The sequence below is a fragment of the Corylus avellana genome, chromosome 10 (genome assembly GCF_965113065.1).
Source record: "Corylus avellana chromosome 10, dhCorAvel1.hap1.2, whole genome shotgun sequence".
Classification (NCBI taxonomy): domain Eukaryota; kingdom Viridiplantae; phylum Streptophyta; class Magnoliopsida; order Fagales; family Betulaceae; genus Corylus; species Corylus avellana.
The window spans coordinates 17,571,466-17,589,413 of record NC_142499.1 but is presented as its reverse complement, the minus strand read 5'-3'; the positions used below and the strand labels follow the sequence as shown (position 1 = coordinate 17,589,413).

General features: G+C 35.9%; 2 protein-coding genes and 1 long non-coding RNA gene across 5 annotated transcripts; 2 read left to right on the top strand and 1 right to left on the bottom strand.

Annotated features, from left to right (window-relative positions):
• Positions 1-733: 733 nt before the first annotated feature.
• UPL4 (ubiquitin-protein ligase 4) lies at positions 734-10,937 on the top strand. 2 transcript variants are annotated; one of them, XM_059606395.2, is made up of 18 exons: positions 734-976; positions 1,595-2,284; positions 2,395-2,505; positions 2,613-2,729; positions 2,857-3,015; positions 3,111-3,272; positions 4,645-4,797; positions 4,881-5,002; positions 5,086-6,241; positions 6,419-6,466; positions 6,873-8,102; positions 8,228-8,458; positions 8,558-8,662; positions 9,721-9,801; positions 9,887-9,955; positions 10,048-10,176; positions 10,274-10,357; positions 10,516-10,937. In XM_059606395.2, exons 2-18 carry the CDS (start codon positions 1,643-1,645, stop codon positions 10,579-10,581), a joined length of 4,665 nt encoding a protein of 1,554 aa, XP_059462378.2. In that variant the 5' UTR covers positions 734-976; positions 1,595-1,642; the 3' UTR covers positions 10,582-10,937. The 2 variants fall into 2 exon arrangements, with proteins under 2 accessions (XP_059462378.2, XP_059462377.2); XM_059606394.2 differs by having other exon boundaries at positions 1,584-2,284.
• A 1,572-nt stretch (positions 10,938-12,509) lies between these two features.
• PPD6 (thylakoid lumenal protein (Mog1/PsbP/DUF1795-like photosystem II reaction center PsbP family protein)) lies at positions 12,510-14,762 on the bottom strand. Its single transcript, XM_059607665.1, has 3 exons — positions 14,419-14,762; positions 13,836-14,152; positions 12,510-12,821 (listed from the first exon to the last, which is right to left on the bottom strand). Exons 1-3 carry the CDS (start codon positions 14,711-14,713, stop codon positions 12,651-12,653), a joined length of 783 nt encoding a protein of 260 aa, XP_059463648.1. The 5' UTR covers positions 14,714-14,762; the 3' UTR covers positions 12,510-12,650.
• Positions 14,763-14,911: 149 nt separating this feature from the next.
• On the top strand, positions 14,912-17,599 carry LOC132161808 (uncharacterized). 2 transcript variants are annotated; one of them, XR_009438178.2, is made up of 2 exons: positions 14,912-15,083; positions 17,137-17,599. It is a non-coding gene; the product is annotated as an uncharacterized LOC132161808 (long non-coding RNA). The 2 variants fall into 2 exon arrangements; XR_015909363.1 differs by lacking the exon at positions 14,912-15,083 and adding an exon at positions 15,114-15,796.
• Positions 17,600-17,948: the final 349 nt, after the last annotated feature.

Genomic DNA, 17,948 nt, shown 5'->3' with positions numbered 1-17,948 from the left:
CTTTAAAGGTTATATTACGATTTAAAAGGCTAAATTGCGATTTTATCAAAATCACATTTTTAAATTATTATTTTTAATTATACTTTTTGAAATCGCAAATTCAAACTCAAACTACCCTAAACCCAACTGCCCAAGCAGTTGGGGAGGAGTATAGTCTCTATTTGAATAAGGAAATAAAATACAATGAAATTGTAAAGCAATTTAAGAATTTAAAACATTTTTTGAAGGTGGATTGAAGTAATAAATAAATCATCACTCTCCTTTTCAATAAAAAAATCAAAGGTGGTATCATCTTAATCTTTTATAGAGTAGGCTTCTGTTTGCACATTAGTTGTTGGTGATGAATATGGCACTCGCAGGATCGTATCCTGAAAAACTTCCTCTAACAAAAGGTAACAAGAAAACCCTAGCTCCATAATAATAATAATAAAAGCAAATGGTACGAGGGCCAGACCGGAGGGCCCAAAAGGGCAGTGACCATCAAGGAGTTGGGCTTGGCCAGCCCGAAGGCCCAAAACATGAAAAGGCCGTGCGAACAGACTCTCCCCCTAATCGAACGGTTCAAATCGCGTCATGATACTAAAGACGCCACTTTTCTACGGCCATTACCTGACCCCACATCAACAAAAATGCACCTCACACACACAGTACAAATATATGCCAGTATTAGAAGCTTAACTAAATCCTCCATTATATATACATTCCATATATATATATATACATATATATAAAATCCTCTCCACCCGCACCCCCACGCTTACATACATACACTCATGCCTTGTGCCTCCTCCTCATCATCATCATCATCATCACCATCACGGATTCACGATCAGAGACCTTAATTTAATTGTGGAGCCAGAGGAGTAGACCAAGGCGAAGAAAGAAGAAGAAGAAGCACAAGCCCTGAATTGCGGTGGATTTCCATAGAAATATTGGTCTTCAACTCCTGAAGACCGATTGAAAGAACTGTTACTGGGTACCGTAAAATCATCAAAATTCTCTCTTTTTTTCATAAAGTTGTATCATTCTCTTTTGGTTGATCTTAAATTTCCTTTTCGCTTTCACCTGTGAAATTGTTTGTATGTATCTCTACTTTTTCATTTTCTTTTTATTTTTTATATGTATATATAATACATATATACACACGTATGTATTTGTTGTAATGCTTAAATGATTTGGAGTTGATCGTGTTTGTTTTTGGTAGGAGTTATTTATTTTGAGGGGTTTTTTGGTTATATGGGAACAAAACTGAGTCTTTGTATGTTTCGGATTATTATTCAAATTATTCTGCTCTCATGAGGTTGTTCCTTGTATGGTACGGAATTAGTGGTGTAATATACAAACACAACTCGCATTACTGACGATTACTTTTAGGTTTGGGAATTCTGTGTTACTGAGAATGCTAATTTCTGCTGTCTTAATCTAAGGAAAGTTTCAAGTTGGAAATACTGAATTTTAATTGAGCTGGAGACTGGAGTTATGGTTTTTTCTTTCTTTTTTGGGGGTTTATAGTTCTGATGATAAAATTTTGTAGGGGTTTTGAATTTTATGAGAATGACTATCTATGCTTTCATCTAATGAAGGTATTGAACAGGGTGGCTATTTATTCTCTGCGTTGAAAAGTTTAGAGATTGATCAGTAAATGGGTAATCGTGGCCAAAAGCGCACCGAGATGATTGATGAATTGCCAGCCGATAAGCGGGCATGTAGTTCATTGGATTTCAGGCCGAGTTCATCGAACTCATCGGTTCAGACCCATATGAACTCCTCAAATTCTACACATGAAACCCATGACAATGACATGGAAACTTCTTCATCTGCTTCGGCCTCAAGCCGATCGGAAGGAGAACCTGAGAGGGACTCAGCATATGGGTCTTGTGATTCTGATGATGCGGAGCAAAGACACATCAATCTTCGTCAGTATCGTGATTATCAGAGACAGAGATCATCTGGTGATCATGGGAAATTCAAGAGGATTTTAACAAGTTTGAGTGAGGAAACTGGGCCTTCTGGGCAAGTGGCTGCCCTCACTGAGTTATGCGAGGTGTTGTCATTTTGTACAGAGGATTCACTCTCAGGCATGGTTTCAGACTCATTGTCACCGCTTCTTGTAAACCTCGCAAAGCACGAGACTAACCCGGAAATAATGTTACTAGCTATAAGGGCTATAACTTATATATGTGATGTGTATCCACGATCTTCGAATTTCCTAATTCGGCATGATGCAGTTCCTGCTCTTTGCCAAAGATTAATGGCTATTGAGTACTCGGATGTTGCTGAACAGGTAATGTAGTTATATATGATTGATTATATAATATCCTGGACCTTGTTTTATACAAGGAAATATTGTTGTTATATGGGAACCTACAGGTTATCCTCTCTGATTTCTTGTAGTGTATGCAAGCATTGGAGAAGATTTCACGGGAGCAACCACTTGCTTGCTTACAGGGCGGGGCAATTATGGCTGTCCTTAATTATATTGACTTCTTCTCAACAACTGTACAGGCAAGCCAATATGTGACATGTTTTTATTTGGAAATATGGTGCTTTTTACGATTGTGTTTACGTGATGGTTCTATACATGATGTATAACTTTTTTCTACTTGCATCAGAGAGTTGCTCTTTCCACTGTGGTGAACATATGTAAGAAACTTCCTTCTGAATGTCCTTCACCTTTCATGGAAGCTGTTCCCATATTGTGCAATCTTCTTCAGTACGAGGATAGACAGGCATGGATGTTGTAGTGTTCTTTTTTTTTTTTTTTTTTTTTTTTTAAAGAAATTATTTTTCTGTTCATTCATACTTTGAAGTCTTTTTTCTGATCTGCCAACTTATTTTTATGTTTTATATTCACAGCTTGTCGAATATGTTGCTACTTGCTTGATTAAAATAGTGGAGCGAGTAAGTGAGTCTTCTGAGTTGCTGGATGAACTTTGTAAGCACGAGCTGATTCATCAAGTCATACATCTTATTGACTTGAATAGCCGAATCACTATATCCCAACCTATTTATAAAGTAGGCAAATATTTTTTAATCTTGCTTCTGAAACCATTCTTCCATATATTACTTCTTTCCTGGAGTGATCTGACTCTTTCATTTTGGTTTGGCAGGGTCTGATTGGGATACTTACCAAACTTTCTTCTGGTTCATTTGTAGCCTTCAGAACTCTATATGAGCTCAATATAAGCAGCATATTGAAGGATATATTATCCACTTATGACCTCTCACATGGAATGACTTCTCCTCATATGGTGGATGGCCATTGCAATCAGGTTTATCCTTTGTCTATACAACTCTATTTTGTCTCTTATGGTGACAAAGTTGGTTGAATCCTTAGAATATCAATTTTTATTCATGATAATGGAAAAGAAAAAATTGAGCTTTCCTACTTTTATGTGCCTTAAATATCCTCCTCTAGGCATGTAAGAGATCTAGATAATTATTTTTTATATGCATTCATGATTGGTTATGAATGTTTTAGGAGAAACTATTATTAAATTGGACTGGAGAAAAACATGGTTGTTAGTTTTAGATTTTGCAGAGAGTTTGATGACAATGATTCCTTTTAGGTGCATGTTTTCCAACTATGTACCGAAGTCTCTAGTAAAAAAAAAAAGAGTTCTTGTGTCTCTGGAGGTAAGAAGTGGCACAAAATCAAATAGACCTTTTACGTATTCCTGTTTCAGTAAGATATAAAGAGGTAAGAGGGCATTTACAAAGATTACATTTAGATGCTTGTTTTTCAACTTTTCAGGTTTTGGTGTATGTTCATAAATGCATTCTTATGAGGAAAAGTTTCCTTGCATTTGTCAAATGGTCAAATGAGGACCTGGTTGGAACTGCTATGCAAACCCCTTAACCCTTGCTAAATATTTTTGTTCGAGACCCATGCATTTTTCCTCTGAACGAGTGTGGTTCTGCAAACTCCACATCTGGACCTGTGTCACATTTACATTTCCAATATGCAAATTGATGGCCTTTATTTTTTTTTAAAAAATTTATTAATGCAAGAACTACCACTACGAAAGGATTATGGACAGCTGATATGATCACTCCCTTGGTGCTTTTGTTAAGTGCAGAATTATTCCTAGCTGTGGATATAATGGTTAGATGTTTTAAGGAGTTAAGTGGGTCCAATCTAATTAATAAATTCCAATCTTCTATACATAATTTAGTGAAATCTAGAAAGCTTTTACCCTACTCTATGAGCATGGCTACAGAAACACTGATTGTGGTAGCTATTAATAAGTCACATGCATAATATAAGTAAATGGAATTAAGATTTCTGCGTCAGTGGAATTTGGAATATGAGCTATTGAGAGGATCCCAGGATTATCTACAATATAAAATTTGATATAATAGTTTTCTGTAAATTCTGGGGCAAAGATTGTGATGATAGGTTGGTTTTTTTGTTCATTGATTACTTTTCAATTTCATAGAGGGGTTTTCTCTCTCTCTCTCTCTCTCTCTCTCTCTCTCTTTTTTTTTTTTTTTTTTTTTTCATTCTTGACTGTGAAATCGTCATTATTTTAGATTCATTTACTATTTTAAAATATTGGATGTGAATCATGAAATTTAATTCATGGGTTCTATATTATTAGAGGGAAAGGAATGGTGGTGTTATTGCTATTTTTCCATTCTCAGGTTTATGAAGTTCTTAAGTTGCTTTATGAGCTTCTACCTACTTCAGCTAGAGATCCAGATGTTCAACAGGTGTCAGATAAGGAATCATTTTTAGTTAATAGCTCCAGTCTTCTGCAAAAATTTGGGATGGATGTACTTCCCTTGTTGATCCAGGTTGGTTTTCTGGTATATAGCAGTTGAGACTGTTTTTTCTCCCCTTGCATGGATTTGTAATATTTCCTTCACCCTCTATACAGGTGGTTAATTCTGGTGCAAATTTATATGTTTGCTATGGCTGTCTATCTGTTATCAACAAGTTAGTTTATTTCAGCAAATCTGATATGCTTCTTGAATTGCTGAAGAATGCCAACATTTCAAGGTGAACAAGGCTTTCTTGTCTTTACAGTAGCCAATCCTAATATTATTTTCTTTGGAGCTAAAATTTTTCTGTCCAATTGGCAGTTTTTTAGCTGGAGTATTCACTCGAAAGGATCTGCATGTGCTGTTAGTAGCTCTACAGATTGCGGAGATGATCTTGCAAAAGCTTTCTGATATTTTCCTGAACTCCTTTATCAAGGAAGGCGTCTTTTTTGCTATTGATGCACTGTTAACACAAGAAAATTGTTCGCAGTTGATGTTTCCAGTGTTCAGTGGCATCCAGTTGTCATTTGACTCTAGTCAGAAGTCAGCTTCAAAGGAGGTTCTAAGATGCTTATGTTATGCTTTTGCTACTGGCCAATCTCCTACAGCATCAGAAGCTGGTAGTTGCAAGCTTGAAAAGGATTCAGTTCACAATCTCGCAAAGCACATAAGGACTAATTACTTTGCACCAAATTTATGTGACTCTGAGAAAGGAGTAACTGATATTCTTCAAAAGCTGAGAACTTTTTCTACTACTTTAAGTGATTTGGTTAACATGACCATCGGTAATGATGCTTCTGCTCAGCATGAAGAGAGGTTCTATCATATATTGCTTCAAATTATGGCAAGTCTTAATGGAAGAGAACCCATTTCCACTTTTGAGTTTATTGAAAGCGGGATTGTGAGATCGTTGCTGAATTACTTATCCAATGGCCAGTACCTTGGAGAAAAGGGTAAGGCTCAGGTGGGGAATGGTAATTTCTTTGTTGTAGAAAAACGATTTGAGGTGTTTGCAAGGCTATTCTTGTCTTCTTCAGAGCCCCATTTTGTGGAATTACCTCTATTTGTGCTGATACAAAAATTACAAAGTGCACTATCTTCTTTGGAAAATTTCCCTGTTATTTTGAGTCATGGATCCAAGCAAAGGAACTCATATGCTATGATCCCAAATGGACGACGTGCATTACATCCGTGTCTAAAAGTTCGTTTTGTGCGAGGAGAGGGGGAGACTTGCATTTGTGCGTATTCTGAAGATGTTCAGACTGTTGACCCTTTTTCCTCTTTAGATGCCATTGAAGGATTTCTGTGGCCTAAAGTTAATATTAAAAGAAATGAGAACATTAATCCACCCAGTTGCTCTAAGGGCCAAACAGAGAGTTTACCACTTGACTTACCATCAAATGCAAGAACTAGTCCAGGAGAAAGTCCAGATGCCATGGATCCTGACAGTATATCTACAGATTTGCCTAATATGCAGGTTATTTTTCTTATGGTTTATGAATTGGCTTAAGCTAACTTGACTCTTCTAGAGACAAGAAAGCTTCTGATTTGTTTTATTTGGTTCTTTCTTCAAAGGGATAGGGAATTTCCTGATTTACTTGGAGTTTATGAATCTTTAATTATTTATTTATTATTGAGTTATACTTCTCTGCAGGAGGATAATGCGAACTTGTCTCAGCCTGGTCCTGAACAAGCAGTCAATGTAAGATAGACTAAACCTGGCAGAACTTTTTTGCATGAAACTTATACTTTTAGTTGATCTTAGTTGATTCTCCTTCATCATCGGTTTGTTTTTATGCGGCTGACATTTGCCTTGTCTTTATACTAAACGGTGTTGGCTATATAACTATGACTTTCCTCTTTGGAATTATGATTATGGATTTGTTGTTATATGCTTTTTCTGCACTGAACAAAACTTTTCATCATCTGACTTGGGGCTGGCAATGCTGTTGGTGTAATTTGTGTAAGCTACTGAATAATTGGTATTTCATATTTTTCTTGTCTCTGGCTTGACCTGCTAATTTCCATTTTAAGGGTCATTCTTCTTCTCCTTTAGCACCAAGGTAGCATCACTGTTTTTAAATGTCTGTTTGTGTGTTGTGTAACAGCAATCTACAGAGCAAGAAATACAACTTCCTTTGGAACCAGATGCCAGTATGGAAATGCAGCATCCTGCATCTTGTAGTGATGAAGGTGCTTCACAAAAACTGGTATTTTACCTTGAAGGACAACAGCTGGATCAGACATTGACACTATACCAAGTGATTCTCCAAAAACAAATGAGAGAACATGAATTTATTACTGGTGCAAAATTGTGGAGTCAAGTTTACACATTAACATATAAAAGAGCTGCAGAACCTATACAAGGTGATTCTCAAGAATGTCTTCAGTCAGACCAAAATTTCTGTGTATCAGATAAAGTCGGGGCATATATTCAATACACTCCATTTTTCTCTAGCATGTTTGCTTGTGAACTCACTTCTGACTTGGAGAGGTCAAGTTCTACTTATGATATATTATTTCTGCTCAAAAGCTTGGAACGCTTGCACAGGATTACATTTCATCTGCTGTCTCGTGAAAGAATATGTGCTTTTGCTGAAGGTAAAATTGATAACTTGGATAGTCTGAAGGTGAGAGTTCCTTCAGTGCCACAGAATGAGTTTGTAAGCAGTAAGTTGACAGAAAAACTAGAACAGCAGATGCGGGACTCTCTGTCTGTGTCCCCTGGTGGTATGCCTTCTTGGTGTAAGCAGTTAATGGCTTCGTGCCCTTTTTTGTTTAGTTTTGAGGCAAGGTGCAAGTACTTCCGGTTAGCAGCATTTGGTCAATTGCAAGTTCAATCTCATCAATTGTCTCAAAGCAATTCAGGAGCCACAAGTGACAGGCGACCCAGCTCTGGCAGCTCGCCGCGTAAGAAATTTTTAGTTTTCCGCAACCAGATTCTGGCCTCTGCTGCACAAATGATGGACATGCATGCCCGTCATAAAGTGCCTATTGAAATTGAATACAGTGAAGAAGTTGGTACTGGTCTTGGTCCGACATTGGAATTTTATACCCTGGTTAGTCATGAGTTCCAGAAGTCTGGCCTAGGAATGTGGAGGGAGGAGGCATTTGCCTCCAGGACAAGTTTGCAGGTTGAGGATATGGGAATTCTTGTGTCACCTTTTGGACTTTTCCCATGCCCATGGCCATCTACGTTGAATGCATCCAATGAAAAATTTTACGAAGTAATCAAAAAGTTTGTCCTTTTGGGCCAAGTAGTTGCAAAGTCTCTTCAAGATGGAAGGGTCTTGGATCTGCATTTCTCCGAAGCCTTCTACAAAATTATCCTTGGCCAGGTACCTTCTAATTCTAAGTACTATTAATGAAACTGTATGTAGGCTTGTCATGTTAATTAGCATGATAGTTATTATTCAAGCTTTGGTCTAATTATTTATTTATTATTTGTTTCAATTTTTTCTAGGAACTTACTTTGTATGACATCCAGTCATTTGATCCTGAGCTCGGTAGGACATTGCTAGAGTTTCAGGCTCTTGTTAATAGAAAAATGTTTCTGGAAACTATTAATGAAGAAAATTCACCACCTGAATTCGACTTATGCTTTCGGGATACCAGAATTGAGGATCTTTGCCTTGATTTTACTCTTCCTGGGTATCCTGATTATGTACTTGCTTCTGGGCCTGATCATGAAATGGTAATAATGCACACCTCAATATGATTGCTTTTATTTTTTCGTGATCTTTCAATTGACGAGGTACGAGCTTAACTGATGTTATCCCTGTTGTTTTACTAGGTTAATATGAGAAACTTGGAGGAATATCTTTCGCTCATTGTTGATGCAACTATAAATGCTGGAATTTCCAGACAGGTGGAAGCTTTTAAATCTGGATTTAACCAGGTCTGTACCCTTCTTTTGATGAAGTAGGCAGGACTGTATATTTAATCCTTTGACAATCCACCTGCCAAAACTAAAAGATCTTTTCATGTTTTCTGATTAATTCAATGACTGAAATTTCTGTTTTCCTTGAGTGAAAAAGACATGCTTGAATCTTTATGGCTGTGATTGGAAAAGGGCCGGACCGGACCTAACTCAAAAACCTAAAAAATTCTTCTCAAAATTAACCCCAACATTGTTACTTTTTACATCATATTAATAACTTTTTATTATTATTCAAATAAAAAAATCACTACAAAACAAATTTTTTCATTTTTTTATACAAAATATTCTTACTTTTTTCTCTCATATCAATCAAATCTGCTACAGTTCCATTCTACTCCCTTTTTCTATTTCATTGCCAAACACAGCCTATATGAATTTCTATCATCCTGGGAAAAATCGACTTACACGCTCAAAAGATTTGAAACAGCATCATGTCCTTTCAGAAATTGATATTTTGACATCTGTTATGGTGATGGCTTCAATTTGTATGATGCCCTCATGTCCATGATTGATTCTCAAGTGCTACATAAGCTGTAAATGGAGCCAATTGATTGCAGGAGAAATCCCAATTTTGTCCTCGACCTTCAGTTTTACACTGTTGTTGTTTATATTCTCTGGTCAGCTTATTTACTCCTGTCACTTCAGAACCAAACTTCTATTTGAACTCCTTCATAGCCAATGCTCGACATATATTCTTTTAGTACTGCAGTTTCTATTGTATGCACAAAGTAACAGAAGGTGACCTGAAAGCATTGAAACTAGAATTCCAATTTAGCCTAGAATTTCAATTTAGATATGGCAGTAGTTCATATTCTCTGTTAAACTTGTTTACTTCTGTCACTTCCAAGCCAAGTTCTGGCAATTGAGATTGTCATCTTAAAGTATTTTCTTGGTCCCCTTTTTAGTTGAGTTGAATTTACCCACTTCCAATACAAATTTCAAATAAATCTTTTATTCATGTTTTATGACCGATATGATAATTGATTTTGTGAATGGTTTTGTATTTGGTTTTTCAGGTTTTCCCCATTGAACATCTTCAGATTTTTACTGAAGAGGAACTAGAGCGTTTACTATGTGGAGAACGTGATTCTTGGGCTGTATGTTTCTTCTCTCTTAAATTTTTCTCTAATTACTTGGGGTATTGATTATTTTTACCAAGTCTTAACATATTCTTTTAAACAGTTCAATGAGCTCCTGGATCATATCAAGTTTGATCATGGATACACAGCTAGCAGTCCTCCCATTGTCAATGTCGGTGTTCTTACTCCATCCTTTTATTTATTTATTAAATCAACATATGCATCCGTAATGTAGAAAATCACTCACATGTTCTGCAATTTCAGTTGCTGGAAATTATACAAGAATTTGACCATGGACAGCGACGAGCATTTCTGCAGTTTGTTACTGGGGCACCTAGGCTTCCTCCAGGAGGTTTAGCCTCTCTCAGTCCAAAGTTGACTATTGTACGAAAAGTTAGTACCAGCGACACCTCATTTGCTCAATTTATCTTTTGCTCTTCCTTATAGTTATTATCTGATTGTTTCTTTATTGTCCGGGCTGTTTATACAGCATTGTAGCAACTGGGCTGACGCAGACCTACCTAGTGTGATGACATGTGCAAATTATCTTAAGCTACCAGCTTACTCTTCAAAAGTAACTCTTGGATTTCGAGCTTACATTTTCACCGGAACTGCTGTAGAATAGCATTCTAGAAGTTTCTCGCATTCATTTTCATTCGAACCGCTAAGAATAGCATAACAAAAATTTATTTTTCCTTATTTTTTTTGTGTGTGTGTTTGTGTTTGTTCCAGGAGAGGATGAAAGAAAAGCTCTTATATGCCATAACAGAAGGACAAGGATCATTTCACCTATCATAGCTTCTAATATCTATGACCAACAGGTTCATCAATTGTGAAAATTGTAATTATTAGAGTAGGTGCTGGTGGTGTAGATAAAAAGAATGGTGGCTGGTAGACTGGTAGTGGTGTTGCTGATTGTTGAAGAGGAGCCGATTGCCGTGGAACAAAAGGAAGCTTCTGTCTTCGCTGACTATATTTGGTGGGATATGTAAGTACCTGTAAATACAGGTGGTTGATTTACTTCATGTTAGGGAGATGTACAGGAAAGAATGGGGGATTTCAGATAGATGGTTTTATTAAGCCGTGTATAGAGATCTTAATCATAATATAGTTGCTCTTTCTACCTGTTGCAATCAAAAATAGTTTTATCAGCATGCGGAACATTCGTTATTTACATATGGTAATTCAATTGGTTATCTACAAAGCAGGTCATCTGCCAAAGGTTCAATATCCTACCACCTGCCCAAGTATTGAAAAAAGAAAAGGAGGTGTGGGTGATGGATGATGTCAAAGGTTTATCTTTTTTTCTTTTTCTTTTTGATAAATAATTGGCTTAGATGGTGGAACCAGATGCGTTTTCTCAAGTTCGGTTGAACTATAGGCTCATAGCCTGACTTAGTTTTTTTAGGACATCAGTGGATTTATGATGGTTTACACTAATCATGCATACATTCTCACTGCAGGATTCGAATTTATGCCCTAATGTGTATTTGACCACTTGGATAATCTTGACCTTTGCTTATATTTTGTCAAAAGGCGACATGGTTGAGACAAAAATCACAGCACTTTGTCTAAACTAAATAAACTTTCACTTTATCCCTAGATTGGGGATAGCTTAGTAATTTACTATATGAGTGGGCTATTTAGTACTTACCTCCTTGATGTTTTCACACTTGTCCAATTATATACTTGATGTTTTGTAACGTTGGATTTTCATGTTTAAAAATTTTGCAATGTCATTGCTACCGTTACGGTTTATGGTTAAATCAAATAGTAAATATATGGTAGGCAGTTGGCATTCTGGTTTGCTATTTTACACATAAGTTCCATCTAGTTAAAAAATTTGCAATTTTGGAAGCCGACCAATTGGAGACTTTAATAAAGAAAGATAAAGGGAAAACTTTACTTGCTCCTTATATTTTGACACTTTGTAATCATATCCTTAAAACTTAAAAAGTTATAATGTAAAATTTTCATGTTTAGAAATTTGGTAATATCATTGCTATCATTAGGGTTTATGGTTAAATCACATGGTTAACATGTGGCAAGCAGTTGGCATTTTCGTTTCCTTTTTTACACATGGGTTTCACCCAACTAAAAATTTTGCAATTTTGAAAGTTGACCAATTGAAGACTTCAATAGAGAATCATAAGGAAAAACTTCACTTACCCCATTTGATGTTTTGACACTTTTACAACGTTCATCGGTACCGTTAGAATTTAGGGTTAAATTAGACGGTAAAAATATGGCAAGGAGTTAGGCATTAGTTTGCTCTACACATAGTTTCCATCCGATTAAAAAGGGAACAAACAAGAAATTTTTTACTGGGAGCCGCTCCAAGTGTTCTACACTTCTTTCACCAGATCCACAACACAATGCCATCATTCAATGTTCACGATAAAGAAATTTATCCTGGATCACTAGGTTTTATCCATCTTCTCAACAAAACTGGAAAAAAATAGTAAACTTTAGCCAAAACCATTGATTCTAATTTACTCATTTCCTCATTTAAAGGACCCTAATAAAATGTTACTCTTTTATCAATTATTTTCCATAGGTTTTCTTAGAGCGGATGTATGAATCTTAGATTAAAGTATTCGAATTGGCACAAATTACAACGAGATGATTCCAATGATCTGAAAAAAGAATCTATGTATAACTCAATCATCCACATAAACATAACTAAAATGTTAGCTACAATTTTATACAGTTTGGAGACTAACATCGAAGGATCAAAAAACTCTCAATAATTGATGATATGCTTTTCTGGTTCAGTGTACATGTAGATGTCACCTTTTTTTTTTCTTCTGTTCAAATCAGGGGAAATGGAACATGTAGAAATCAAAAGTAAACAGATTGAGGAAGAGCTACACCTGAAAGGAATCAAGCATGGCTTTTAAGGTTTTCTCAGATGTTGGCCACTGTTTATCATTTGCACTGACTACAAATAAGACAACGGTATTCCCCTTTGCTGTTGCCTTTGCAAGATTGTGTGAACCCGTCAAAGCAAAAGGAGTCTCAAGCACATATTTGTAATACTGTAAACACCAAAATGAGAAAAGTTTGCAATTATTGCCAACAGATTTAACTTCTTTTGAAAGGATAACAAAAAGAAAGAAAGAAAGAAAGAAAGAAGAAATGGAATACAAACAATTATATCTGTTGTTAGATAACTTACTATAAATTTAAGAAGCAATCCGTATCAGTTTTAAATTTTAATAAGCTTTAACTTTTGATATCTCTCATTGTCAACATGCACCGGAGACTTAATGTGTAACACTCTGTCCTAAATGAATGTGTTTATATGGAATATGCTCTCTCTAAATAGTATGAGGCATTTTGAGGGTAAACCCAACACTAAAATCGTGCGGGCTTGGTCAAAAGCGGACAATATCATATCATTTAGGACGGGGTGTTACATATGGTATCAAAACCATAGCCCAGTCTAAGATGGGGGGAGCATACATAAGCCGACGAGGGTCGCCAGCGAGGACGCTGAGTTCCAAGAGGGGGTGATTGTGACGTCCCACATTATCTGGGTGTGGAAAAGATGATGTGTTTATATAAAATATGCTCTCTCTAAATGATATGAGACCTTTTAAAGATAAACCCAACACTAAAACCGTGCAGGCTTGGCGCAAGTAGAGAATATCATATCATTTAGGGCGTTGTATTACAACAAGTTTAACATCCTTCCCAAATATATGTGATAACAAAGTAGTGCAGTGAGCTTCATTCATAAGCAAACATCTCTGAAATATGAATCTGAAGCAATATTGGCAGTGTTATTCATCTGATAAAATATTTGCACATCACAGAATCATGATAATTTTGTCTCCATTGCCCTACTTTAAGGAATTTCATCTGGATCTAACATAAACTGAAACAAATTTCAATTCAATTCCTTAAATGGTATATAATGTATATCCTATTTCTAGTTTTTTTTTTTTTTTTTTTTTTTTTTTTTTTTTTTTACCTTCTTGTAAGCAAAAATTCGAGGAGAATTAAGATTGTAAATCATATGGTAAGCAGTATAGTAAAAAGAATTGTACCGTCTGATCACCAAGCTTTTCAACCTGTGTCTCAAGGAGTTCGTCCGGATCATATGTATTTCCAGTAACAAAAGGGCCAAGAGAAGCAATCAACTTCTCAGGGCTCCCAATTTCTTCAATTGATGCATTGGGCTTATTGGTGAGGCGTATCAAAGGTGAAGCCACTACTTGGATTTTCCCCTGTTTCTCATCTTCAAATTTCACCTCCACCCAAGGCTCTGCACATTTGGGTTGGCAGTAATTGCCAGACAATATGTTTGCTACTCTTGTCTGTTTCCAAGTTGGTGGGATGATGAACTGGTAGGGTTGCACATTTCCTGCAAAGAACTAAATCCCAAGTATCATTAACATATATATATAAGAAAAACAGAGTAATTGAAAATATCATAGAAAAACGTTGGATAATTAATTTATCTAAAGGAAAAGGGTATAGTTGTTTTCTGTGATTACTGAAGATTACGCAACATACAAAGTTTTGAAATAAATAAGCAAGTTAAGTAAGATCAACGTAGGGTAGTAACATTATATTGAAGCCATGAATGAAGAGAAGATAAATTAGAAAGGAATTTAACGAAAGAAAGACCTGCGCGAAGAGCAGGGGTGTCTTTGGGAGAGGCTTTGAAGAAGACGAAGGAAGGGTCGGAAGGGGAAGGTGGGAGGAAGGACCCAACCTCGATCTCTTTAGCCGCTGAAGAAGGACGCGGCTGCTTCAACTCAAGAAGAGGAAGCAGAGAAAGACCTTTCAAGATTATCTCTCTCCTGAGAGAGAGCTGGTTATGCTTGTGAGGGAATGGGGGGGCTGTGGATTTCAGAGGGGAGTTTGAAGTTGAGCATATGGGGTAGGAGTAGGGCTTTACAACTGCAGAGGCAGCTGCCATTGTTGTTTTCTTCAGAGAGACGCAGAGAGATTTCAAGGGGGGTGATGGATTTGGCTCACTCATCACTCTTATCCATGTTTTTTTGCTGCTCTATCGTAGACGATGACTCGGGTGACGTGGCACGCACAGTCAGCAATGACATGTCAATTTATTTATTTATTTTTTAGAAAAAAATATAAGAGGAGAAGAGGAGGGAAATCGATACTTCTCCCTCTTCTCCATTTCTGACTCCGTCCGTTCTCTTACCACCGTCGGAGACACAAATGATAGAGCAGTGGGTTTTGCTTCTGGGTTTTCCGTCGATCTCGCAGGCTTTTTGGTTTGTGGGTTTTCACCGTCAACAACCACTGACCGACGATGCAAAACCCAGGTTTGTGGGGGGTTTTTTTTTCCCTTCTATCGGCTTGTGGATTTGGGTATTAATTTTTTAGCTGAACCGTAACATATTTGAATTCTGCTCGTAGCTTGTGAATTCAATTGTGGGTTGGTTCTAGATGGAGCTGGAAGTGAAAAGGCAAAATTTTGGTAGTTTAATTTTGTGAATGGAAAGTGGAGTGAGGCTTATGAAGAGGCCAACTAGGGAAGGTTCTCCTTTTAGGCTGTGTACATTAAAATCATTGACACTCATATCAGTTAGATTGATGTTTGTGTTTGGTTTTGCCTAATGGATTACATTTAGTCTTATTTAAGCCAATAATAATGGATTTTAAGCCAGTATGACAGTTCCTGCGGAAAGTTTAGAGTTACTTGATGTAGGATTTGCAATTGTGCTATTGGCTGAGACCCATTATATGGATTTGAAACTTTCTGGCAAGTCTTACTCTTACTACCCCAATGTTAAGTACTAAAAATTTTGGATATGATACACTAAACCTTTTTGTACTATGCGAAAAGGTATGAACTCACAACATACTTTTTTGTATTATGTAATAACTGAACCCAGTCAAATCAATGGTTAAGCACATTGAAATTTTGTATTATGTAGTTAATGATACTCTAAATTGAAAGTGCAATGACAAGGTTGACAAATCGGGTTCAAAAGGTATGTTGATATCTACACGGCACCTGGAATCTTGAATTTAGGTAAAATTCCTTTCCCTCTGGATGGTTAAATTCCTTTCTTTTTGTATGAAGTTGATTATATATATATATATATATATATATATATATATACACATTTCCTTTATAGAAGATTTTTATTTGTCTTAGGAGGTTGACCAACTCTCAATTGAGTGAGCATATGACTTCAGATAGGCAGTAGCAGCTGCATTGTTGGTGCTGCAGGGCGTCTTAACTTAAAATTTCAATTCGTAACATTGTCCTGCCTATTCTATGGGAAAGTAAAGAAGAAAAGAGGAAAAGCAAAACGTTCCTGGCAGTATGATGCCTGTGCAAATTGCACTCACCTTCTGATAAAGTCGTTATATGTAGGAAAGACACCTAAATGCTCTCTTATTTGTATGTCTATTGAGATGAATGTTCACCATTTAGTAGTTTCTTTGCTGATAACCAAACTGCTAATATCAATCCCTTCTTAGGAAATGGTGAGTCTTGAGTGAGATCTTTTTCCAATTTTCCTGTTTTGTAATCAGTATCATATCTTTTCACACCGTTGGACCACATTGGTATCTGCACATTTTTCAGTACTGAAATTAGTGATGCCCTATTTTAAATTTCATGTTCATATTTTAGCATGTATACAGTTATATATCAGTTACTGGTGTTTCATTGCAATAAGATTTTCTTCATCTAATGTACTAATCTTCCATTGCTTGGGTTTTTGGTCTTAATAATGTATCTTGAGGTCATATCATTTGCCTTCTTAAGGAATATGTCTTAGTATTTGTTAAAATAATGATTAAGTAATTAAATGTATCTCTTTTTATAAGCTTAAGCTTTTAGGACAAACGGTGATTTAACATGGTATCAGAGTCAAAGGTCTTGGGATCGAACTTTGACTTTGTCAAATCACCCCTATTTAAATTAAATATTTCATGTATTAGGCTTCACCTATTAAAGGGAGCTTAAGCCCACATGTAAGGGAGAGTGTTAAAGTAATAATTAAGTGATTAAATTTATCTTTTCCTGTAAGCTTAAACTTTTGGGACAAATAGTAATTTAACAGCATTAACTGTAACCTAACATCTATTTTTTATTTATTTTTCTTTTGATGATCGGTAATAATTACATGTAGAAAAATTGTCCATGCTTTATTTGGTTCTCAAATATCACGTATCAGGAATGTACTCTGTAATTGAACATAATATTAGAAAAAAAAAATATCAGTTCACTGGAATTTGCAAAATTTTCCTTGGATATGTCAAATGCTTTTTTTGGTCACTTTCTATGTTTTTTCCTAACCAACTCTGTCAGTTAATAGGTTTAGGTGCCTTTCTGAATGCATAATGTGAAAATACCTGCAGCTTCTAGTGAAGGTCTCCTCAAAAAGGCTCTCTCTTCAGAATGCAGATCATATGGGTATTTGCAAATAAGTTGGATTGGAAACTTCTGATCTAATTCTGCCATGGCTTTGAAGAATTCACATGGTTAAATTGTGCTTCCAATGGTGTAATTTTTTTGTCCAAATGAACCAACTTGAAGAGTTCATCATTGTAATCTCCAATATCTCTTCAGATTTGCTCTGCTCGTTGACTGAGAAGCTTGAGTATCATGTACTATATACCATCTATATATGATGTATATTCATGAATATGTTCCCTGTCTTGTTCATGGTATTGCCTACATGAGTTATTGGATCTATTTATCCAAATAGTAAAGATGAATGGTCAATTCAATGCCAGTTTATTTTGATAGTTGTAATGGTTCTATGTTCGATAAAAACAGTGTGACAACAATCTGGATGTATTTTAGAATTTTCGGTATTTCTACTTCTTGCATGCATATATATATATATATATTTGCCATATATGATTATGGATTTTTGAAACAATGTTGAATGCGTTTATTCAAGATTATTTGTTCTAGCATCCAAATTTCTTTCCAAGACTAAAATCAGTAATTATCAAACTAAGATGTGAGACATTTGGATTTCCCTTTTCTCTTTTTTTTTTTTATTAAAGTTTCATTTATTTCGATGTAAAATAATTTCTGAGAAAAATATTTTTCGTATTTATTTGGTCCATTCCAATTTTCCCTACCCATTCTGTATTCTATATCCACGTGTCGTGGAAAGTAACTAATTCAACTGTAACAAGCAAGAAAAAAAAAAACAAAA